This window comes from Momordica charantia, assembly GCF_013281855.1.
Source record: "Momordica charantia cultivar OHB3-1 chromosome 9 unlocalized genomic scaffold, Mcharantia_2.0 BLBB01000009.1, whole genome shotgun sequence".
Classification (NCBI taxonomy): Eukaryota; Viridiplantae; Streptophyta; class Magnoliopsida; order Cucurbitales; family Cucurbitaceae; genus Momordica; species Momordica charantia.
This window is the reverse complement of record NW_028275167.1, coordinates 1919955-1944650: the sequence shown is the minus strand read 5'-3', so window position 1 is coordinate 1944650 and position 24696 is coordinate 1919955. Positions and strand designations below refer to the sequence as shown.

The following is a 24696-nucleotide window of genomic DNA, read 5'->3' as shown; positions in this document are numbered from 1 at the left end:
TTTTATGAATAAGTTGAACCAAGATTTACCATTTACATATATGGATTTTACAATAAGATACAACTTGGAGTTGGAACTATTTAAAAGTTTTAGTAACATGACAAATTAAGGATTTTTTTTTGAGAGTTAATAAATTAATATTTTGAGTGATATTGATTATATTGATGATTAGTCATGGATATTACTTATCGAAACGATTATGATGATGGAAAATATTTGACTATTTACCAATGAAGATCAGACTTTGTCTTCACCACCGTTAAAAAATTGACAAATCATTATGGAAAAAAAAACTCTATTTTTTGCATTTCTCATTCTTAATTATCAAACATTTAACGGTGGTGAGGACAACATTTGGTGTCCAAACCAAATATTTTCCTATGAAGATTAGAGCATGCAAATTGTAGAAGAACTTGGACTTTAATTTTAATTTTCTTTTTTATAAGTTGTTCGAGTCTAATTTTATTCTTTAAATTTATTTCTTAAAAAGAAGAAAACTTAAGATATCAATTTTAAAAATAAATTTTGGGACATCAAATTTTAAATTTATATTTTAAATCATAAGAACATTTGTTTACCAACTTTAAAACTCGTGCCCTTATAATATATTTTAGTAGTTTAAATTGAATGACGAAATAAATAATCTTGATCTTTTTTCGTTTATTTAAGTAGTTTTTGTAATTTGATTCTTTTTAAAGTTTCTCTCTCAAGAAAAATTGATTGAAGATAATTTTAGATTGAATAAAGGTGCTAAATTTAAAAGAATTAGAAAAAAAAAAGATTATTGAAAAAAAAAGAAAGAAAATAAAAAAGAAAAGAAAAGGAAGATTTGGAGAAACTATCTATATGAAAAGAAAATCCAAATCTTCATAGACATAAGAGCCCGAAATACTTTTTCACCGTGCTAAATATGAGACAACGAAGGTGGTTTGAATTAGTGAAAGATTTCGAACAAGAATTTGTACTATCTAACAAAATCAAATGTGCAGATGCCCTCGATAGAAGACAACTCACACATCAACCCCGAACATTATCCACACCCATATACTCTGATCTGAAATGTGCAGAGATAGGTATATAGTCAAGGTTTAAAATGTCGATGTTTTAATTTTATGAAAATATTGATGAAAATATCCATAAAATGTCAATATCCATAGATATTTTATTGAAAAAATATAAAAATAAAAAATTATTAACAAGTTATCCTTTCACCTTTTCAAATAAATTTAAAAAGTATTAATATTAATAATATGTCTATATTAGTGATAATATTTTTATATTTTATCGATTTTTCAATGATATTAAGAAAATGTCGATTAATTTCTCATGTTGAACTCATGAACATATAAAAATATTGAAGAAAATATTACATGTCGACAAAAATTTAATACCCCAAATATATTTTACACGTATAAAATGGGATAATAATTATGAGTTTTAATAGTAAAAACAAAATTTACTTTTTTTCATAATTTTTTTTAGATATATCAATTACTACTAAGCTAGGTTCACTTTAGCTAAGGTTTTAACAGTAAAAGTAAAAACTTCTAATTATTAATTTGTTTTTTTACCCTAGCTTGAGGTTGTAAAGCTACACCTATGCCCATAATTAATAAAAAGAAATAAAGGAACTTTATCCCAAAAAAAAAAAACAAAATTAATTGAATTCGGATAACTTTCATCCCCACTAAATCTTATCCATTGAATTGATATAATAAAAAGAGAAGATATAATAAAAGTTCATTAGCATGTTAATATTTTCGCAATAGAAGATCAATCAACATTTTTCAGTATAAATATGGCTAATAATATGACAGTTAAATTATAAATTTAATCTCTAAATACCGCTAGTAATATGACAGTTAAATTACAAATTTAATCTCTATACTTTCAGACTCCTAATTTTAAAAAGTGTCTAATAGATCTTTGAACCTAAAAAAAAATTTCTAATCTCTCTGAATTTTTTATTTTGATTGTAATTTTAAACAATTCACAAGACTTTTTACCTATAAAATTAAAAGTTAAAAGTCTTTTAAAACATACCTCTAACTTGGGAGTGAGTATATCTTATTTTTCTATAATTTGTAGGGAGAGTGGGCGTTTACTTTTTATTTATAATATATTGGGGTGTGGTAGTTCATTTTATCTATATAATATGTAGTTGTTAAGAGGAATTTAACTATATGATGTTCCATTTGTATATAATATATAGTTTCGTTTTGGAAAAACTATATATTATTGTTATAAATTGAACAGCACTCCCCTTTTTGGAACTTTATATCATAGAGAGAAATGAACCACTGCACCCGAAAAAGGTATTACTCACTCGGCCCCTGTATGTTATAGAGAAAAAGATACACCGCCCTTAAAATAGGAGGTATTTTTTTTAAATTAAAAAAACGTTGAATATATCAAAGATCTATAAGACACAAAATTAAAAGTTCATGGATTATTAAATTTCGAGGACCTATTATATACAAGATTAAAAATTTAGAGATTTATTAGATACTTTTTAAATTTTAGATACCTAACGAACACAAATTTAGAAGTTGGTAAACTAAACTTGTGACTAAATCTGATATGGTATTACAAAGAAATCTCTCTAAAACTGAGAGTTCAACATTTATGAGCATACATTAATTCATATTAACCACATTTAATTTATTATTCAATTTGTTTTCTTGATGAATTATGCCTAAACAATATTTACTTATACAAAGCTCAAAAATATATATAAAATTTTTTAATGACTTTTTAACGTGATTTATCTTGTATGGTTAAAAAATGTTAGTGAGATCCAGTCCTACTAACTAATATGATATTTTTCATTACGAATATTAAATATTCGATCCGAGAAGATTACTATATTTGACTCTCAAGATTAGAATCTTGCTTGGATATGATTTTCAATTTGTTATTTATTGCTTTGTTTATTTTTATATGAGTTAGTTGTGTTGATTTTTTTCTTTAATGGGACCTTGAATTGAATACCTTATTGGGCATTAGATGGCATTTAAAGGGATAACACTGTTACACTTGTATTCTTTGTGGTGGTGATGGTTTTGTGCACAACTAGAAGAATCTTTTCTTTTTCTACATAATTTTCTTTTTAGGGTAAAATATACTTTTTGTTCGTACCTTTGGAATTAGTTTTTATTTGGCCTATCAGTTTAAAAGATCATCCTTCTTTTGTCTCCAAAGTTTAAATTTAGCTTCAATTCAATCCTTAAGTTTTCGAGTCGCATGTTTCTTCATATTTGAATTTTGTTTTTAATTGGTTTCTGAAATTTGCATTTTGTTTCTAACGGGTTTCTGTGTTAATTTGACTTTTAATTGACCTAATAGAATAATGATGTGTTAGCTAACGTATGTTACCTAAATAGACTTTGCTTATATGTATATATTTTTCAAATGAGTCAACAAATTTTATTATTCTTTATTCTTTTTTACCTAAGTGGTATTTTTCTCTCCTTCCCTACCTCCCTTGCTTATCTTCTCCTTCTTTTCTTCCTCCCTTCCAAAAGCAACCGTCACTTACGACGTTCGTATTGAGTGAATCAACAAGTTTCTCGATAGCTAACCAGATTTATCGATGTTCGTATTGAGTCATTTGAGAGACCTATTATTGTCTAGTCAACATATATTAACTATCACATCATCATTATGTCAGGTCAACTCAACTTATGGATCAATTAGAAACCAACCTTAAACTTCACCAATTAACTAAAAGCTAAATTTAAACTCTAGGAACCAAACCAAGTTACTTTTGAAATTTAAGAATCATATAGAAATTAAATTTAAATTTAACCATAAAAAAAGCGATGATTTTTTAACTCAGGATCAAATTAAAAACTAATGACAAAAATACATTTTACCATTTTTTTTTCTCTTGTTATTATCACCCGACTCATCATGGTATATTCTATTGTTAAAGAGGGAAGACAAAACTTAAAAGAGAATTTTTCTAAAAACATAATCTAAAATTATAATATTATTTTTTTCTAAAAATATAATGAAGAGGTTATAGAAAGTGGGAGAGAAGTAAATATAGACATTTAATTAAGGGACCTACATGACTTCGAGCCAAGAATGGTCTCCATAAGAAAATTAATTCTTCCAACGATAAATGCCACCAACCGCTTTTCCCAAACAATTTTTGAAATAAATTTCCACTTATAAATTATATGCCTTAATATAAGATATATATCTGTCAACATTTAAATTATTCAAGAAAATTAAAATAATGTGGCTGACTATTCTGTATCGTTGGTGGTACGAAACTTGTATTTCGGAGTTGCATTGAATGGTGTTGAGAAATCTACCTACGATTAAATTTATCATAACCTATTAGCTTAAACTTTTAGATTCATTGATGATTTAATCATATTTAAAATAGTCCTAAGGTCTTGGGACCTTGAGGTCTTGGGTTCAAGTTTTGACCTCTTACGTATGTATGGGTATCGGGTCCCGGGTATAGGGGCAGCGTAAATGTCATATTTAAAAACGAACTCCATTTAGAGTGTGTTTGGGAATGATGTCATTGTCAAAATTACTTCCCTCTCTATTGATTATGTTTGGTAAATTAAAAAATTGATTTTAAGAAAGTTTAAAATTAATTTAAATTGATTTTTAAGGTATCGATGACGATTTTGAAAAATAAAAAAACTCCTTTTTCAAAATCACTCATTTTACAATTACTCCCAAACTCACCCTTAATCATGTTTAAAAAATCTCGTGGATCTTTTCAACACGTAGTAGAAAAAAAGAGAGGGAAGAAAAAAGGAAAAATCAAGACATGACATATTAAATCTTCGTTTTTTTTTTAATTATAGTGGTAACATTTTACAAAATGCCCAATACAAATCGGACCCACATTTAGGATTTTGTATATATGATAAAAAAAATAGATAAAGTTTTCGTTTTTTTTTTTTTTTACTTTTTTTCCACATTTTGAGAAAACATTGGCATGTGACATTTTTGTTAATTTGAATTTTTCATATAAATATTATAAACTAGTGAGGAAGACAATGTTAAAAAGAATTGATATAGTCTAAATTAACTGTAGCATTATGGACACAAGAATTTCATAGTCACGGACTTTGAGAGAATAATAGTTATTAAGATATTATTCCTTTTTTAAGTACATTAATATATTATTCGTAATTTTTGATAATATTATTTAGGTTTTAAATATTTTTAAAAGATCTTTAATTATGCTCTAATTCTCCAATGTGTGCCATTTCAATTCAATGCCGCTTTCATTACAAGATAAAAGTAATCATTTAACATCAAAATTTTAAAAGTAAATATAACAAAAGACAGCAAACATGCAGAAGTTGACAATAATTGATACTTTGGAGAATGGATTTAAGTCTATAAAATAGAATAAAGGAAAAAAAAAAATTATAGTTATACCTACTTTGGAAAAAAGGAAGTTGGAGAAAATGTAATTTTGCATTAGTACATATTCTTCGAAATTATAAGATCATGCATGAACTAAAAACCAATGCCTAAAATATGACATATAACTAACAATTTCAGAAAAATTAAAATTAAATTTAAATAAAATAATACAAAATGCAATCTAACCTGTGTTTCAAAATAAAATCTGGATTAAATATGGATAATTAATCAAAACTAAAATCTCTCTTTTGAAATTTGGAAATGTTTTGTCAAAAGGAAAATATTTAGGAACTCGTTTGAATAATAAATAAAAAGCATTGGTCATATTTATGATATATAAAATTCATGTTCGCGACTGGCCATATTTGAGTACAATACATGCTAATCGAATTCACGGTTTTTTGATAAAAAATGTGACTTAACCAATTGAGTTAGGTTCAAATTCACAATTTAGCTTTTATTGGTTTAAATAAAGCCACCCACCACAATTTCCCAAAACTCTTTGATCTATAATATGTGGGCCTCTAAACTAGGGAGGTAAAGAATCGAACCGACCTGATCAACCGAACCGAACCAAACCGAGTAAAATTGGATCGAGTCGGTTTGGATGATTTTCTCGGTTCGATTTAACCAAATAAAATAAAATTTTTATTTTTAACCTAAATCACTTTTCAATTTCCTACGCCGCCTCCCTCCCTCGTCTTTCGTCCTTCTTTCCCCCTCCCTCTCTTCCAACAGCTCTATTTCAATCTCCACCCATGGCCATGGCAGAGGCAACTGGAACAGGCAGGGGTCGCCTTTTTTCTACCTCTCTTTTATTTTTTTAACTTCCCTAGATTTTCTTAGTTTCTGATTTTTTCACATCTGGGTTTGCAAAATCTGTTGTGATATGATGGCTTTGTTTAAGGAAAAATTTGTTTCTTATTTTTTCAAAATTGCATATTTGGTTTTACAAGATCTGCAGAAGTATATTTTTTTTTCAAAATTTATATATTTGGGTTCACAAGATCTATTTGGTTTTCAAAAAAAGAAAATAGAGAAAAGGATAAAACAAAATTTTTTGTTTTCAAATTTGCATATTTGGGGTTGTAAGATTTGTTGGATTTTCAGAGAAGATAGAAAGGAGAAAAAATATTTGTTTTTCAAATTTGCAATTTGGGTTTGCAAGATCTATTGGATTTTCAAAAAAGAAAAGAAGATTGAGGAAGGAGAAAATTTTTTGGCTGTCAAGATTTGCTGAAAATATTTTTTCCCTTCAAATCTCCATGTTTCTTTCAACATTTGTCGGTAGCTTTAGATTTTCAAGGAAGGAGATTTTAAAAAATAAAAAAATAATTAAAAAAAAGAAAGCGACCCAACGAACCCGAACCGAGTACAAACCGACTACTTTCAGGTCGGATCGGTTTTGTACGAAAACCGACTCGAACCGACAAAGTTACACCCCTGCTCTAAACCATATTTTCCCAACTTCAGCTTTAAATTTGGTGGGCCGGAGCTCAGAGACATACATAAATGACTTAGGTACCATAACTTTGATACAGACTACAGAGTATCAAATGCAATGGCGGTGGGTGGCTTGATTAAATTAAATCATGAGCTTTCAATTTTGTATCTAATAAATTCTTCAACTTTAAAAGGTCTAAAAAATTTTTAGACTTTCAATTTTGTGACTAATATATCAATGTACATTTAATTTAGTGTCTAATAAGCCTTTGACCTATTTGACCTTTTTAAAATTCACGAACTTATTAGACATGAAATTAACAGTCTAGGGTCTTAAGATAAAAAGATTGAAAGTTCAGTGAAAGTTAAAAGACCAAGGGATTTATTGGACATCAAATTTAACTAAAAGTTTATGAGACTAAACTTGTAAGGTGATTGGTTTCTATGCAGCTTACCTGGTGTGATTTCTTTGTGTTTTTGCTTTTGCTCCGTAATAGAATTGACATCGGAGCTTAGAAATTTATCCTGGCTTGAATAGCTGCTGGCAAATAGAGGTCAGCAACAAGTAATGGACAGAGGGTAAACTTATTCCAACTTTATAGTTGGCTTATAAACAATCTATAATATAAAGTTGGGGGAAAATTTTGAAGTAATTACTCAACAGATATTCAACTTAGTCGAAATAAAAGTGAGCAATTAGTTACGAGCTGCCATGATGGAGGGAGAAGATGATAGAACCCTCTTCTCTTCTCTTATTGCTAATGTATTTAACCATGTTTACAAAATACCCTCTCTAGCCCTCATAACAAGGATCTATGGGGTGTTTTATCTCTCGAAGGACAGCTTAGAATGTCCCTTAAAAGGAGCAGACCGATGGGGTCTCTTCAAGCACGAATAGCTATTAATGGCCCCACTCACGTAGTAACAGATTCACACACCCCACACTCCCAGCTCCAACTCTCCCCCTCTTCCTACCTCAGACTTCACAGTAGGGGGCCTATCAGAATTCAGAAGACAAGCAAGTGTGAGGACTGGGGGGAAATTTATCTTCTACTACAACAAAAGAATTTGATGTATCGAAGATGATAATGATGATTTAGAAGATACTATGATTTGGGACAATAAACAGCCCTCAAAATCCTAGTGGAATCCAATTTTTAGAATTCCATATACCATTAATAAGAAAATTCGTGACATGATTATGGACAACGAAAGTAAAGAAATGGTGGCAAGATGCTACAAGATCACCAGTTAAGGAAGTGACATGGTAGACATGGATAATTGCTATTGATTCGTAGATCATCCTTGACAATTTGATATAGATGTTACTTATGGCTGGAAAGGAATGCATACAAGCTCAAGTGGAGGGATCGAAATATTGTGCTATTTACCTATTAATGGGTCACATACTCCTACTGTAAGCAAAACCAGCCCCTCTCTATCCAAACTATGGTTTAAATATAAGTATCAAGTTCGAGGTGGGACCCGCCCAAGCTTGTTCTAATGGTTAACCGAAAACTAAACTCAACCTACTGTAAGTCATCTAATTGATCCATATTTGATTGAGTTCCACAACATCTTACTTACTGAGGTACCTAATGAATTGCGTCTAATCCATGACAACGGTTACCCGCTTCTTCATTTTTCCTTTTTACTAAGACGGCTAAAGTCAGCTCCTTGTTCAGCTTAGAAAGCTTCCCCCCAACACTTCTACTATGCTATTAACTATTCACTGCGTAGCAACAGCCTTCTTCAGACTAAAAAAATCAAATAAGGAAACGACTTCCAACACTTCACAAAACATAACTACATATTTTTACTTAAAATGCGCATGAGTTTATCAGTTCACATCATCAGTTGTCACAATTTAGGCAGTGATGTGTAGTTTGCAAGCACTTGAACCGATACCAGATTGAATAATGCCACAGAACTTCAGAGCAGCAGCAAATGGTCCCTGCCAATAACCACAAGCAAGCATTCCTTGCAGCAAATCGATCAGTATTTTTGAGTCATACTAGACTGATGAATGATTTTCAATTAAGACTTCCTCATTTTAGACCGTGCATACCTAGTTAAAAACATGAAAGATCAATCAATCAATCATAGTGTCCTTAACCTATGGATAGAAATTGATATGTAATTTATATATAAATACTCTATATGCATGCCGCCACGGTCTGATGATGGTAGCATGCTGCCCTGAAGTTCCTCCATGACCTTCCTAGCTTGTTCAACTTCCTGGCACAAGAAAATGAGGTAAATGAATTCATATTAAAGATGGACCTCATCAGTCCTGATGATATCAGGAGGCAACTACTACTACTATGTTCTTTCTGAATTGAATATTTTGGAATGCTCATAATTTATCAATTAAAGATTTCCAATATTGAAGATTTCTTCTCAAACGGGCTCCTCCATCAAATATTGTGATCTGAAAGTGTGACATTCCTATAAGGAAAAAATAAACTAAGAAAAGAATATTGAAAACAAGATATTTCCAATATGGTAAGTAGATAATTTACTAAAAATCATTTCAAATCCTAAATAATATAAACCAATACTCAGGTAATTGAAGAATTAAAGAAATGCATGACTTGGAGTTCGAGAATAATCATTCCAGTGAGTGCAAACCCAAGATTCACTCGTCCCGATACCATTGCTTTCAATTCAAATTGCAATATGTTCGGTCACATGTAAGGGACTATTGGAGCATAATACAATCTCAACAATTTCCTGAAGCAATTTTTGCATACCTCAAAATCAGCAAATGCAACCGGCATTCCACTTTTAGCACGCAATTTTAGCACGTTGAACCCAGGATATCTGGCATCATAAGAGTGTCACCGTAAAACTTCTCTCGTAAAGAATAATAATTTCTGGCTCCACTATCATTGTTTTATGATGTACTGCAACAGCTCAGCAAAACTCCCTTATCAGTTATCAGCATAGCATTTTTCTTGGTATCTTTGATTAATTTGCTACTTAGCCTTATGAACTAATAAACGTACCTATGGTCTTTAGGCATAATAAATTGTCCATCAGTTTTTACAGACCAAGCTGGTTCAATAATCCCAACAAATTTCTAGAAATATTCTTGTCATGAGATTTTGCAGACCAATTTAATTCTGCAGTTGGTAGGATACGTTATATAAAACTAATCATGAGTTAGAGAAATGAAGGTTCATAAATTTTAAAATAAGATTTTAGCTTATCAATTAATGTGAACTAAAAAAACACTTAATCAATTAATGTGATCGTCTCAACGTCACACTAAAACAAGAATCATGGATGCAATAAAGGAGAGAATATGATATCACTTAATTTCAGAAATCCCACTAAAGGTTCTTACAGAACCACTGAGCGAGTGTAACTCACTTGGACAAGACTTCCCCCAATTCATCTTCGTTGCAGTTTGGACCCAGATTTGCGATAAACAAAGTGGAGCAGTGTCCTCCATCAGTTTTTTCATGATGCTCCTGCAGCAATAAACATCAAATAAATCAAACCATATTGAATCGTATGGTTAACCCTAATAACAAGCTATTACTCATTGGCAAGCAGAACATGTCTACAAAATCACACCGTTGAAATTAGCACCAAACAATTTTCTGCAGAATATTTATCAGCTCATTCTATTATGGGCAAACAATATAACGTTGAAGCTAGGAAATAAAATTTACTGAACCTGGTCTCTTCAAAACTTGAAATAGAATAAACTATACACTGAATTGGCAAAAAGTAGACAACTGCGGACCATTTAAGACTAACAGCTGCACAGAAGCAATATTCATTCTTACGTTATAATACAAAATGAGATTGCATTTTGACACGCATTGTTCCTAAATCCAAACAATAAAGATAGACCGACTTACATATGGAACAGATAAAGCATTACTAGGAGTCATCACAGCCTCGCTGCTGCAGCATTTAGACAAGAAATAAATGAAATCAACCTCAAGGCAAAAATGCAAGAAATTAATAACATTTCAGTTTTATATCCCATCCCAGACCTACTATATTTTCTAATATTATACTTGAGAAAATTTGAACTTTTACTTAATGCTTTCTCAACCTTCGTTCGGTCTTCTTTGATGGTTCATCAGGTTCACTGCCACCTGAATATATACAACGGAACATCAAATATCCACGTGAGCCCCAAAATTATGATTGGGTAGCAGCGACTCAAGTTAAATGTAGATTACACATGCAATATTGAGAAAACAAGTTGCAGGCAAGAAGATAGTTCAAATCTACATACTGAATATAGGTAAGTAAAAAGACAGGTGTGAAGATGAAAATTACATTTCAAACACGTAGGAGAAGAATATGATATTAGAAACAAATGTTCATATTAGAGATAAAAAAAAAACATTTCACCATCATCACTTGATGTTTCTTGGGCATTGATATCTGACTTTTTCCTTTTATCTATCACAACATATGCTCCACCACCTGTACAGAGCAACATTGAATCCGATCACAATAAAAACATCATCTTAGCATAGTAACTTAACATCAGCAGGAAATCCATATTGTTAAGCTCTCACCTGGTTTATGTTTTCTCCTAGAATTTGACCTGGCGAGTTCAATATGCAGAACTGATCCACTTTGTGGATCAAATTTGACACCCTGGTACAGCACCACGATTACATCTCAACATTAAAAATTGACAATACTGAAAATTTTCTAATATCAGAACCTGCCATAGAAATAGAGCGCAACATGCAAAAGAAAAATAAACAAGAACCAACAAAGCTCTACAACGAATGAGAAATCAGACGCAAACATAGAACTGTTTGCAATCCATAATCTTACATTTAATGCATGAAGCGCTGTCACAGCTGATTGGTGATTGTAAAAGGTGGCAAATGCCACAACCTGTGAAAACAAAAGGACCTATTTGAAAACGGCAACCAAGTTTTTCTTTCATATGTTAAAACTAAAAAGAAGGGCAGTAGTAAACATTCTCCTTGTAGATTGAGGAAAATTAGCATTCCTCTTCAGATAAGTAAACTCAGAGAAGCTCAAAATCCCCACATATTCTTTGTTTCTTCAGTATCCAAATTGGAGACAATTAAAAACTGGCAGAATTACAAATTAAAACCTATCCACAACAACATCCTCTCATATACTTTCAAATAACACTTAATTAAACGCAAAGCTAGAAATTATGCCCTCCTTTTGCACATCTATATTTTTCTTTTCTTATTCCTCGTCAACAAATAGCATTCTACAGCCAAAATAGAATGAGAAAACCTGGTTGCCGCGTCCAGTGTACTTGAGCTGGCAAGAGTCGAATCCAGGCCGGCGGCGGAAAAGGTTGTGTATCTCGCGCGCCTTGACGTCGTCTGGGAGACCGGAGATGAAGAGCGTGTTGATATTGCTCCGGTCACTGTAGTTCGGATCTGGTTGATGGTAGAGATAGTAAGGATCGTAGGGCTGGTGTGCCATCGGCGAATTCCCGGTGAAATTGACGGCGGAAATCGATGGAAATCGGCCGGAATTAACTCCGAACACGGCGGAGTCTGAAAGGTCCCGGCTGGGTTTGTTAGTCGGGTAAAAGATCTCTTCTACTGCCTGTCTGCGTGCTTCGTTCTTACTCGAGCGGGAAATATTAGCATTATTTTCTATTTTACTAATTTAAAAATAGTGCAAAAATATTACATTTTTATTTGGTTTAATTGTCAAATTAATATCGTTTGAATTTTGTTTCAATTTAATCTTTGATTTAACATAATTAATTGTGTTTCTATTTAATCTCAATTGATCGTGTCTTATTTTATAATTACAAATTATGTACTTTATTTATGTCAACAATGAGAGGTTGGAAGTAGTACATGTTAGTTACTACCATGATAGTAAGAGATTTGAGAGATCGAACCATTAACTTTTGAGACGATATTAAAATGTTTTATCTCTTCAAACTATGACGAATGATGTTAAATTTTAAAAGTTTATATCCCATTGGATATTGTCGAGTTGGTTCGTACAAGATTATCGTGATAAGGAAAATATGTATATTTTTTCAATTGATGTTACTACTAAAGAACCAATCATTGGTATTGGTATATTAATAGTAGAGTTATTTTAAAGTAACTAGGAAGAAGGTGCCACAAAGGGTTAATATTTTTCTTTTAGGTCAAATCTCACCCTTTTATATGAATAATAAATCATATATTTTTAGTAAAAATGACACTATAACAATTTTTCCTTTTTAAGTTTGTTGGTTTTGATGAAATTAATTATAGTTTATTTTGTGCACCAGTCAAATTAATTCGGTTGAAAAAAATTAGTTTTTCTTCTTCTTTTGTCTTTATTATATTAGAAAAGTATTGAGTCTAGGATTCAATTCACTGAATTATTCAAAGTAAAAATTGGAATTTCCCCCAAAATTGTTTCCGTGTTATTTCTAATTCAGGTCCATCCACAAAAACCCTAAAATGAGAAATTCGAGAGTATCGATTTGGTGGTTCTTAGATCAGCATATTATGCTTGAATGAGAAGATTCTGATTATTTTCGACTCCTATGTTGATTTTATTGATCGATTCCTCTGTTGGTTAATGGATTCCGTAATAAATGCTTGAAACGAAATTAATGCTAGAAAATTGATGATTAAAGATGCGATTACCTTCTTCATTCGAAACGATTAAACGACATTAAACATTACGATCCATCAAAACGAAATCGAAGATCCAGGAGCGCTCGCACTGACGGTGAAGACGGCGGTAGCTTCTTCGTCCAAGAACAGGTCATCCGTCCTCCTCACGGCGGCGTGGATCAGCACCACCACGGCGCCGATCAGAAGCGACAACAGAATATTGAGCGTCGCGTCGGTCAGAAACAAGAACGCAAGCGTGAGCACCGACAGCACTGCCAACACCACTCGATCGTCAATCAGACGGCGGAAGAGAACCAGAGGCTCGTCGCGAAGGAAATACAGGAACAGCCAAACGGCAATCATGATTGAGAAGACTATGAGGGAAATCGGATGCCATATGAGGCTTAGAAAGAGGATTACGAGGACGATTATGACATAATTCATGCGGAAGTAGGCGATGTTGGTCTTGATCCGAGAGAAAGTGTCGCGGAAGTTGAACGGGAGGGTGAAGGAGTGGAAATCGAACATGAGCCTCCATGGAGCGCGAGTGGCGAGACCGGCTTTAACTCGCTGTTTGGCGCGGGAGAAGAACTCGAGGTCGGTGGAGGCTCCGGGTGCGGCGGAGGCCGGGATCGTGCCGTAGGTGGTCATCGGAGTGGCGGAGATTCCGGAGATGAGATTGGGGACGACGACGGAGGACGGAGGAGGAAGGTCGTGGAACTTTGTGACGACGGATAAAAGAATTGTCGGTGAGTAGTTGAAACCTAGAATTGGTCCTCTGACTTTATTGGGTATGAACTAGAATTAGAACAAAATGTTGGGTACAAATCAATTTAATTCTTTTTTAATTGTAGGAATCAAACTTTTATGAACTATTTGAATCGGCTTAGAAATAATTTTTTTTAATAATTGTTTTGAGAAGTTTGATATTCAAATTATTTAAATTAGAGTTTTTTTTTTTGAGATAATTTAAATTAGAGTTTAATACTATGAAATATGGAGTATGGGATTGTACGGACTTCACCAACAGTCCAAAGTTAGCTAATCATTCCAGTGTTCAAGAAGTTAGAGATCTTTCCGATATAAAATAACAAGTCTATAAATTTATTAGATATTTTTTCAAATTTGGGATTGAATGAGACAATTTAGAATTTGAATATAAAATATGATTAATGTCTAAGTCAATTTACAATTTTAAAGTAGTTTTCTTTTTTTTTTTTCCGGTAAATAGATTACTATGAGTTATTGCAGATAGTATAGGAAAACTCCTTGCACTAAGAAAAAAGTAGCATGCCATTGCATTGCTTTGTTATTTTATTAGCGGATTATTTTTTAATTTATTAAGATTAGAAATTGAAAAATAAATGTGGCTTATTTAGGTAGGACGAGTTTGGCAGAATTCAATGTTTGGGCCGGCCCAAATGTTCCCATACATTAGAACCCAAATTAAATAATGCGGCCCATTAATACAACTATACTACCCCTGCTTGAAGGCCCAAATCCAATTATATGCTTGTAAATGTTCGGAATAGTTTTCTAAGTATTATTGTTCTTTTTGTAGTTCTATAATTGAATTGTGCTGTTGTTATGCTTTTTTCTTTAAATTATGCTATTGGAGGAAAAAAATGAGAGAAAAAAAAAAAGAGCTTACTAACACTTGATCCCTTGAAATACAATCTTAATCTATACATGACAAAATCAAAATGATCAAAACAATGTAACCCATAACTCTATTACACATTACTTGTTAAGATCTAGTACTATCAATTCAAATGGATACACACACATATATACCATTTACAACACGTGATAGACATGCAAGTAAATTACGAGCAACGGTGAGTGGGGCTTTCTGAATATTATCGGTTTTTCTACGTGCAATATAGCGTATATGGGAGGATAGAAGTGTCATCTTCTTACAAATGTGGGATTTGTTTTTTGGTTTTCTTTTTTTCAAAATGTATGTTTGGTTGGTGTGTAATTGGTGAAGTTAATTGAAGTTGTGCTTTTGGCAAAACGGGAGCTCCTGTTGCCCTTGTCATGGATCCCTTCGCCTCTCCACCCAAACTGGCATTCTCCTCTTCATTCTCACTGTGGGGAAGTTGATGATTCTATCTTCCTCATCCATCCATCTGTTATAAATTCAAATGGCAGGATGAGTAAATTACTTGAAAAAAAACACTTTTCCTTTCGTGTATCAGGAGAGCTCTACTGTCAAGATTAGTGAGAGTGGTGAAAACACGAGTATGAAAAGAGTACTCAGAAGACTAATCTTACGGGACATCCACCTAACCCTATTACATTTGGTTGCCAAAGTAACTCGTAGGACATTAAATCTGATGTAGGTGGCCACTATGGTATGAATTCATTTTCTCTAAGCAATTTGCTATTTACATTGGCCCTTATTGACCACTAGACCACACCATGATGGTTATAAACTCCAGTTATTTTTAAAAATACAAATAAGATACTGAGTGGATTTTAGTACAACCACATGTGGGGTGAGGATTTGAATCTTCGACCTTTTGGTCAATGATTTATGCCTTAACCAGTTGAGGTATATTCAAGTTGGTAAGATATCGAGTGGTTTTGTTATCAATTCCGAATGAAATGAGAAAAACAGTAAAAAGTTGAGATGCCAAAGTGATTTTGGCAGTTACCTGAACTGAGTGACAAAGTGATGAAGGAATATGGAAGCTTCAAGCCTGGCCAAGTCAAGTCCAGGGCATAGTCTCTGTCCACCTCCAAAAGGAGTGAAGTTACAACTGCTCAAGTCTCTATCCTGTTGGACCCCAAAATCCCATCAAGGAAAGAGAGACATTAAAAGCAAAAGTTAGAAGGAAAGAGAGAAATATCTCCTTTCTTACCTGCCACCTCCATGGATTGAATTTGTAAGGCCAGTCATAGTGATTGTCGTCGAGATGAACAGATCTAAAGTACGTAAGCACCGACCAACCTTTCGGTATTAAGTACCCTTTTATCTCGATGTCTTTCATGGCCTTCCGCATCACCCCGGTTATGATGTTTCCCATCCTTAGAGTCTCTGTGATCACCTATTCAAATGAAAACATATTCAACATAATCACTAATACTGTAAGCATTCCACAGCTTTCTACTCTTTTAGAAGGTTAATGTATTACGCTCTGCGTAAATGGCAGCGATAAGTAATCGCTCCAATGCAACGGCTCTCCGAGCTGCTCTTTCTGTCTTTTCACCTTCAAGTTTTCCTCCTGATATGGATCCAAACAGACATATAGTTTAAGAACTATCCAAAGAAGCCAAGGAAGACCATAGATTAACCTTCTTTGCTTTAAACTGAATGTTACCAATACAATATATGCATTTAGCTTATATTCTAGCCTCGGATTCAATCAAACAAACTCATACATAAACTTGCGAAACAACTAGTACATTCGGAAGTCGGTTCACTATCGTTCTAGCTAGCACCTGAAGACCGACCACGTGACAGGTCTAAAAGGGACATTGTCAAAGGGGAGAGGGAACTAAAGGACATTTTATTTCCAAGTAATAGAAACTAGAAGTATGACTAGATAAAGCCAACCAGTACATTCACATGTCAAATAGAAGCAAAATTCGCCGTAGTGATGTAGATTTTTTCCCCAAGAACTGAAAGAGATTGGCAAGAAAAATATTGTACCGTTAACTGTTGAAGAGCGGCCGGGCAATCGGAGAGGTATTTTACGGCAAGGGTCATTAAGATTGGGACTGAATCTTCCCCAGGAATCATCATGTCAATCATGTTCTCTGAAATTAGATCGTCTGTTAGTTGTTCACTTTCATCTTTGAGCAAAACTTCCATCACATCTTTTGGGACAGGGGAAATGCCACTGCTTTTTCTTTCTTGTATCATCTTCTTTACTAGTTTTACCATATTCCTCTTGGCCTGAAATTCAAGTATAAAATAAAGCTCCATCATTTTGAGAATGCAGTAAAAGAGTAAAAGTGAAGGAGGATATTAAACCTTTTATGAGCAACTTGCCTGCAGCGATCGGTAAAGCCTGCTTCCGGGGATGTTCACTGGGAAAGCCATAAGCCCAGCAATGAATTCTTGGAACTGTTGCTTGAGAAACTCCATCCTTTGACCAGGATGTAAATTGATCAATATCTTTGCTAATACTTGAAAGGAAATCTGGAGACAAAAGGGGTTCACTTTGTAACTTTTTCAACAGGAAAATAGATAGCTAAGCTAATGATTATAAAGGTAAAATTCTTGGACAATATGATTTGAACAGAATGATAGCAGAAACTGTTTGGTTTTCTTACTTTTGACATAAATCATCTTTAAAACCAAGTAGGAGCCAGAGAAATGGGTGATTTGAACATCGATGGGTAAAGAAAGTAACTATTTTTGTCTAGTATCAACAGAGTAACGGTGGGACATTATTATCTATGGACTTTTTTGTCAAATTCATGTAGGGTAAAATAAAAAAGAAAACTCACAGGTTAATTTCAAGCTTTAAAAAGTAGAAAGAGAGAGAAAGCTGACATTTTTGGTTTCATCTTGAAGGTAAATAGGATTGTTCTCAGTCCAATTTGCCATAGATAATTTGACATAACTTTCCATATCCTTGGTTATTTGAGCTTTGAGATGTGGAGACTTGAAGAAAGCTCCCACAAGACCATGGATTCTCTTCTGCAAGCTCCCATTTATCAGCAAAATGGAAGACTTTCCCATCAATTCCGTCAACGATCTCGGGTAAGACGGTACAAAAGCCTTAGCATCACTCTGCAGAATGACCTTACTGACTTCTGCATCAGTAGAAACAATGGTAGGACTTCCAAAAATATGTGACTTGAACACCTTCCCATACCTGCAAAACCAAAGTTAAGCCATTAGTTCACAACAAAACCAAGCAACACCATTACCAAACAATCACAAATCAGATCAGCATTTGAAGAAGCTGGTCTTTCAGAGAACTTACAGGCGGCGGCGCTTGTCCATGAAGGTCTCGGGGCGGTCGGAATAAGCCAAGGAGATGAACTCAATAGTCTCACCAATGAAAGGCCAGCCAAGAGTGCCTAAAGGGAGTTGGGTGCAGATGTTTGATCTGAGGAGTCTAGAAAAGCTGCAGTAGACAATAATGGTGGCCAAGAAAATGGCTGTCACTACCACAACATCCCACAAACTGTCCATTTTTGGACAAAGATTTGCTCTGCCTCCCTGCCTTGTCTCTCTCTCTCTGCTCCTCTTAAATATGCTTAATCATCATCACCACAGCTCTGACCACATCTTTTGGCGTCCGAATGATTGAAGAATGAGTTTCCATGTGTATGTGCACGCGTGCAGCAGAGACAGACACAGAAAACTCATAATGTGAAAGAGAGAGAGAGAGAGAGCTAATATGAGTTTTATAAGAGGGAGAGGTTTCATGTACAGAAGAGAATGTTAAAATAACAAACAAATCAAGTGCCATGATATCCATTCATCAGTCTAAATTTAAGGCTTTCTTTGATGGAACACAGCATGATTGTATTCTATGAATATGCATTCACATGATTCAAGGAATATAAAAACTTCATGTAGATTGAGAACAATGATTAAGAGTATAAAGAGGGGAAATAAATATGGTTTTAGGAAAGGGGAAGGACCACAGGCGCATGATTACTCTTGTGGCTTTGAAGGCGTCCCCCACCAGTTGAAGGGTTAGCTGGGCAGCCTCGTGCGTTCATGTTAGAATCAATAAAACTCCAACCACACCACATTCTCTCATCATCACATAAATTCATTCTCCTTTTTAGTTTTGTGTCCCATCCACACTTCATTCTCATTTTATTAATTCAAAATTTCTAAACCATTTTCTTCTCTGGGGGAGAGCGCCACAATATAGTTGGCTAGTAGTTTTACACTGTTGGATGTATGATGTATGAGAGAGAAATTTCAAAACGTATTTTGACTTTGTATTCAATGTTTATTAAGAAGCATACAGATTTCGAATATGTATCTAATATTATTGGGAGGCAACCACGATGTGGCGGTAGCCTAGTTTAATATTTATTCTCTTGCCCGATTCACCTCTCATGAGAAAGGGTGGAGCCTCTAACAACAAGTTGAGGTCACGGTTAAGTCCTCATCTTGTTATGTCATTATCAGAAGGCTATTTTACCACACAATGAGTGCTGCTTTTCACTTCGATTTGCCTCTCATGAGAAAGGGTCATCTTGTTATGTCATTATCAGAAGGCTATTTTACCACACAATGAGTGCTGCTTTTCACTTCGATTTGCCTCTGATGAGAAAGGGTAGAGCCTCTAAATATGAGCTGAGGTCACGGTTGAGTCCCACGTTGTTAAGTATTGATGCAAATATTTGATACCCCTTTACCTTAGTTGATATTATAATACCATTGTTGGGTAATGGGAAATGGTGGTTGTTTCCATCACAAAAGGTTAAGTAAATGGAGGGAATATATTTTAAACCCATCTCTTTTTGTTGCACTTCCAAGAATCTCTCTTGGACCCTTTGAACAATTTCTAAGGACCCATTTTTTTATTGCCATTTTGCTTTAAAGAGGTGGCTTATTTATATAAAGAACATCATTTTATCAACCCCCTGTGATTCCTTTTGAAGCATGGAGCCTACAGCAGGTAGAGTTTTGAAGGAGCTTATGACACATTATCTAGAAAGACTAAAATATTCCAAAAAGAGCACCAAAAACTTGACCCATTGGAAGTTGCATTTGGTTTGGTTTTTGGTGGCTTTTGCATGGAGATGGAGAAATCTCACCATACACATTGGATATGTCCACATCCATTTGGGAAATTGTGCTATCATTTCATTCTGCCCACGTGAACTCTTCAAGTTGCAGAAGCTGTTTCCTTGGATTCTCTCGCAAGTTGGGTGCTAATAAAATGGATCTTTCTCCTCATACAAACCAGAGAACATTAAGACAAACAACCACCAAAAATACTGGCTGTTCTTTTCCCTCATAGTGAAGGTTCTGTTTGGTATCAGAAATTCTGTACGATACCCGCGAGGCCTAACGAAGTACGTTGGATTTGAAACACACAGAATCCTTTCAGGACTAAGCAATCAACAACATCCAGTTTCCATCAACAATGTAAACCAGTCAATATGTTTGCTTTCATTTGGACATCTTAAACATTTGGAACAGATTTTGCTCGGATGAACTGTTTGAGAATGGCTTTCTCTTCATCGATGCGTTTCTTCTCTTCGCGATCTTTTGGTTTTATCTTGCGCTTTTCTTCCAAGATCCACTTGAAAAGTTCGCGTTGCTGGTCCACCGGAATTGGTTCTCTTACCTTCACAGGCTCCACAATGGCTGGTCTGGCCAATGATTCCTCAATGACGGGAGCAGCAGTATTAGCAGTATTAGCAGTTTTAGCTGAATCTGGGGTGGCCTCTTCTTCAATTACATGATCATCATCTTGCTTCTTTGTCCTCGTAAACAGATAAGCTACACGCGATTAAGACTTATCTCAGTTCAAGCAAAATCAGGTAAATATTCTAAAAACGATCACAACTAGTGATCAAAACAATTGGAAGATAACAAATTTCCATGCCCTCAACCCCACAAACCACAAGAAGGTAGGCAGCGCACATAACTTGGAAATTTCTCAAGCCATACGAGAAGAAAACTTAATATACAGTTCCGGGGAGGAGGTATTGTTCATTTACATCTATCCTAATTTACCATTTAACAAATCATTGCAATTAATGTTTGATTATAAGGAAAATAGATTATGTCCAATGACACCAAACTTGTCAGAGTGTGGGTGTATAGAGGAAAGGATAAACTTGTCAGAGAGAGGATGTGTTGAGGAAAGGACTTACTTGAGGGACAAAGAAACATAAGACAATGAAAGATATAATTATAAAAAGACACGATGATTGAAGCTCAATGCCCTCTTTTCCTCCCTGCGCCTAAACCTTCACAACCCGTCAATGGATTCAAGTAATGGAGTGAGGTCAAACAGGTCCTTTTTATTAAGATTTCTTCTAAAAGTAAAATCCATCTCCCCAAAGACAAAAAAGTGCAGCATGAAACAATGTAGAGGTTTATGAGATACTTTGGAAAGTTTATGAGGAATTTTCTTCAGTGAGAAAATAATGGAAAACAAATTGAGTCATTTGGCAAAGTGGATGGTGGTTTCCTTGACTTCTGAAACAGGAGGTTCAGGTTCAACAACTCCTAGACTGAAGACAACTCTTAGTCCAACCTCTCTACCATTCACCAAAATAACAACCCGTGAAAACGTGCTTATGCCCCTAGTTAAAACGAATTTTTCCATGGCAAGGTTTAAGTTTCAGCAAGAACGAAGATACCTGGAAAGTACTACTATCTTTCAATCTTGAAAATCGCCAATATACTGCACACACTCAGCTTTTAGTTCCGGATCAATCTCAAATTCCAATTATTTTCATGCTTACATCTTGTTCAATCATACAGGAAACTGATCCTGTGATCCATTTCCATTTCTATAAACATTAGTGGCGAAACAACAAGAGATCTAGAACTCCCCTGTTAAGCCGGGAGATTTTATTACACAAAAAAACTAACAGAGGAACCATGAAAAGCCGTAAGCAATTCAGTTTCCCTGTTTTCCATTTTGTTTCCACAACTCCACTCGAATTGAATATATGTGTGTATCTATTATCTGAAACATTTCTTTTCCCCTTCTGTTGTTTACTTGCACCTTGCAGTCAAATTCATTAAAACGATTCATCTCCCACAAAGAGGAGAGCAGGATTTGACAATCTAAATAAATTGGTCCACCGCAAATTTCATCAGTGATGCTAAAACCTTATAAACGAGTACCACTCCTAATTACAAAGACTCCATTATAAACCAACTAACACAAACAAAAATTACCTCCAATAGCAAGGTTTACAGTCAAGAGCATGGGCCATAAGAACTTATATCGCCGGGCAAACGATTCCTTCAGAGGCTGCGGCGGTGGCGACGAACTCGAAGACCCCATATTAGACGGTGCGGCAGCCGACGGTGGTGGTGGTGCCGGTGAAGAAGAAGAAGAAGAAGCGTCCTTGACCTTGTGCTGATCTTGAAATTGCTTAACCTGGGCTGGAAAAGCGAAAATTCGAAAGCCCATCAATCAGATACTAAAACCCTACTAATTGAAGTGAAAGATTGAATCAGATCCTTTGTTGCAGCAACCAATTTGTTCCTAGACTTGGAAGAAACGAGGAATTCGGAGAAGACGGGAAATGGGTTTTGAGTTTGCGATTGATATGATACCTTTCTTGGGTTTATTGGCGTAGAGTTTTGGAGGTTCTTCGCTCATCTCCGCCGCGTCTGAGATCCCTTTCTTTATCTTGGAGTTGGTGGCTGCTTTTGCTTCTGCGTCAGTTGGCCAGCAGTCGCTCTCCGGCGGCTCTACCTTCAACTTTCAGATCAAGTCTCTAAATGGTAAAACTTTTCAAAAATCCACACTTAATTTTGTTGAAATTTTTTCAGGGCAAGGACTAAATCCTACATTGTTATACTCAATTGTTACAAATTAAAAGTTCAACTAAATTATTTTTTTCTTAGACAAAAAATAAACTTTAATTGAAACCGTTATCGTAAGCATAGCTCAACGATAATTATTGTGAGTTCAAATCATCTCCTCTTCATGTTGTAGTTAAAAAAAATTAATTAAAATAAAGTACATCTCATGATTCGACATATATGTCAATTACTGTTGAGTCATGTTCACTTTGGATATACTGTTGAGCTGCTCACTTTGACATTTTGATATATTTATTAGTGGCAGAAAAATGTTATATATTTCAATAATTTAATAAACATTAAATTTAAAGCGTAGACTTTAAACCATACCAATAAGAATTACCTTTTTACACGAGCCTAAAAGTTAATGTAAACGTGTAATTTTACCTTTCTTTTTCTCTCTCTCTTGAATTGTTATATGAAATAATTAGTTATTTTATGGGTAATGAAAATATTATTTAATTGCAATCATGTTTGTTTTTACCTTATTTCTTATGTTAAAAGAAAAAAAAATGTTCTTCTCTTTTTCTTTAATTTTTTAAATAATATCACTCTCAACTAACCTCAAAATTATTAGCAAAACCCATAACTAAATGGGGTATGAACAATCTCCTATAAAAATCACAACTTGATTGTTTGAATCAAATTAACAATGATGAAGGACTTTGATTAATTTAAAATTTTGTTCTATAAATTTTACCATCTTACCATGATTTTAAAACACATTTTTTAGAATTTCACCAAATCATTTTAAAATATGTTACAATTTCTCTTTTCTTCCTAAATATAAAAGAATTTTATTTTTACACAACATTTTAATTATGTTATTTTTTAAATTTTCAAACTGTGTACCCTATTTGAAAATGCATATTTATTTCGGGCGTAAATGCCCTCTTTTTTGTTGGTTCCAAAATCAAAGATGGATAAATTGGGTACTAAAATGGGCCGTTTAATCGGGCTCCAGGACTGGGCCAATAATTATCCTTATGGATCCAATTCAGTTCTTAAAGGCCCAAATGAAAGTAACCTAGATCCTTTTGAAACAAATCAAATCTGTTTCAAAGAAAAAAAAAATCTAATCTAATTAAAACATTCGTTTTATTTCTGAAATTCTATTCGATTTTTTCTTCTTTTTTTTCCTTCTTTTTAAAGCGTTTTATTCATTTCCTAATTTCAAATATTGACATCATGTCGACTGCATATTTTTTTTGTTAATTAAATAAAAAGCAGCCCATTTTATACTTATACTCATCTCAATTAATTAATTGTAATCTTCCATTTTTAATTACATGTTAATATTAATTTTTAATTTCATGTTAAATTTGAACAAGTGGGGTGATTAATACTTCTTCAAACTCAATATAAAAATATTTAGACCTAGTTGCTATTGCTCAAACCTAATAACAAAATATCTAAAAATCTAACGAATTAAAAGCATTTAACACAAGCCAACTCTTGTCACCAGATAGAAAGAAAAAATTTGTGTTGATCAATTAAGTTTACTCGTATTATGGGGTAAAGTCAAGATGGATAGTAGAAAGAAAAAATTTGTGTTGATCAATTAAGTTTACTCGTATTATGGGGTAAAGTCAAGATGGATAGTGACCATTTTCAATTGGGATGTCAAATTTGCATGCAATGATTCTAAGCAAAGATCTGAACCATAACAAATTTTGTACGAATTGGAAATATTTGTTGATATATGACACAATTAAACTTATTAAGGTTTGTAGTATCTTGTACTGGACCTTAGTTCACCTCTGC

At 33.8% G+C, this 24696-nt stretch overlaps 4 protein-coding genes across 5 annotated transcripts; all 4 read right to left on the bottom strand.

The window, feature by feature from the left end:
• Window positions 1-8638: 8638 nt before the first annotated feature.
• On the bottom strand, window positions 8639-12578 carry LOC111017052 (RNA-binding (RRM/RBD/RNP motifs) family protein). 2 transcript variants are annotated; one of them, XM_022292701.2, is made up of 10 exons: window positions 12103-12578; window positions 11662-11724; window positions 11394-11475; window positions 11224-11298; window positions 10919-10961; window positions 10719-10764; window positions 10222-10322; window positions 9600-9669; window positions 9002-9084; window positions 8639-8914 (listed from the first exon to the last, which is right to left on the bottom strand). In XM_022292701.2, exons 1-10 carry the CDS (start codon window positions 12295-12297, stop codon window positions 8884-8886), a joined length of 789 nt encoding a protein of 262 aa, XP_022148393.2. In that variant the 5' UTR covers window positions 12298-12578; the 3' UTR covers window positions 8639-8883. The 2 variants fall into 2 exon arrangements, with proteins under 2 accessions (XP_022148393.2, XP_022148402.2); XM_022292710.2 differs by having other exon boundaries at window positions 10719-10761; window positions 12103-12441.
• Window positions 12579-13452: 874 nt separating this feature from the next.
• On the bottom strand, window positions 13453-14330 carry LOC148208823 (PRA1 family protein F3-like). Its single transcript, XM_088117077.1, has one exon. The coding sequence runs from the start codon at window positions 14094-14096 to the stop codon at window positions 13521-13523; it is 576 nt and encodes a 191-aa protein (XP_087973203.1). The 5' UTR covers window positions 14097-14330; the 3' UTR covers window positions 13453-13520.
• Window positions 14331-15110: 780 nt separating this feature from the next.
• CYP90D1 (cytochrome P450, family 90, subfamily D, polypeptide 1) lies at window positions 15111-20297 on the bottom strand. Its single transcript, XM_088117076.1, has 8 exons — window positions 18389-20297; window positions 17953-18277; window positions 17446-17595; window positions 17104-17349; window positions 16586-16675; window positions 16313-16498; window positions 16106-16227; window positions 15111-15577 (listed from the first exon to the last, which is right to left on the bottom strand). The coding sequence occupies exons 1-8, from the start codon at window positions 18598-18600 to the stop codon at window positions 15484-15486; spliced, it is 1425 nt and encodes a 474-aa protein (XP_087973202.1). The 5' UTR covers window positions 18601-20297; the 3' UTR covers window positions 15111-15483.
• A 146-nt stretch (window positions 20298-20443) lies between these two features.
• Window positions 20444-22863, bottom strand: LOC111020675 (WAS/WASL-interacting family protein). Its single transcript, XM_022297403.2, has 3 exons — window positions 22681-22863; window positions 22297-22506; window positions 20444-20880 (listed from the first exon to the last, which is right to left on the bottom strand). Exons 1-3 carry the CDS (start codon window positions 22724-22726, stop codon window positions 20561-20563), a joined length of 576 nt encoding a protein of 191 aa, XP_022153095.1. The 5' UTR covers window positions 22727-22863; the 3' UTR covers window positions 20444-20560.
• Between the last annotated feature and the right edge of the window lie 1833 nt (window positions 22864-24696).

Excerpts from the sequence above, each read along its gene's own strand:
- LOC148208823 (XM_088117077.1), bottom strand. The coding sequence starts at position 14,096 with ATGACCACCTACGGCACGATCCCGGCCTCCGCCGCACCCGGAGCCTCC.
- LOC111017052 (XM_022292701.2), bottom strand. The coding sequence starts at position 12,297 with ATGGCACACCAGCCCTACGATCCTTACTATCTCTACCATCAACCAGAT. Across the intron at positions 10,962-11,223 it reads AGAAACATCAAGTGATGATG|GTGGCAGTGAACCTGATGAA; the intron begins GTGAAATGTTTT and ends GTATATATTCAG. Across the intron at positions 8,915-9,001 it reads CGTGGCGGCATGCATATAGA|GTATGCACGGTCTAAAATGA; the intron begins GTATTTATATAT and ends GTTTTTAACTAG.
- LOC111020675 (XM_022297403.2), bottom strand. The coding sequence starts at position 22,726 with ATGAGCGAAGAACCTCCAAAACTCTACGCCAATAAACCCAAGAAAG. Across the intron at positions 22,507-22,680 it reads CGCCAATAAACCCAAGAAAG|CCCAGGTTAAGCAATTTCAA; the intron begins GTATCATATCAA and ends TCGCTTTTCCAG. Across the intron at positions 20,881-22,296 it reads TGTAAACCTTGCTATTGGAG|CTTATCTGTTTACGAGGACA; the intron begins GTAATTTTTGTT and ends AATCGCGTGTAG.
- CYP90D1 (XM_088117076.1), bottom strand. The coding sequence starts at position 18,600 with ATGGACAGTTTGTGGGATGTTGTGGTAGTGACAGCCATTTTCTTGGCC. Across the intron at positions 17,350-17,445 it reads GGCTTTACCGATCGCTGCAG|GCCAAGAGGAATATGGTAAA; the intron begins GCAAGTTGCTCA and ends CTTGAATTTCAG. Across the intron at positions 16,228-16,312 it reads TCAATCCATGGAGGTGGCAG|GATAGAGACTTGAGCAGTTG; the intron begins GTAAGAAAGGAG and ends GGGGTCCAACAG.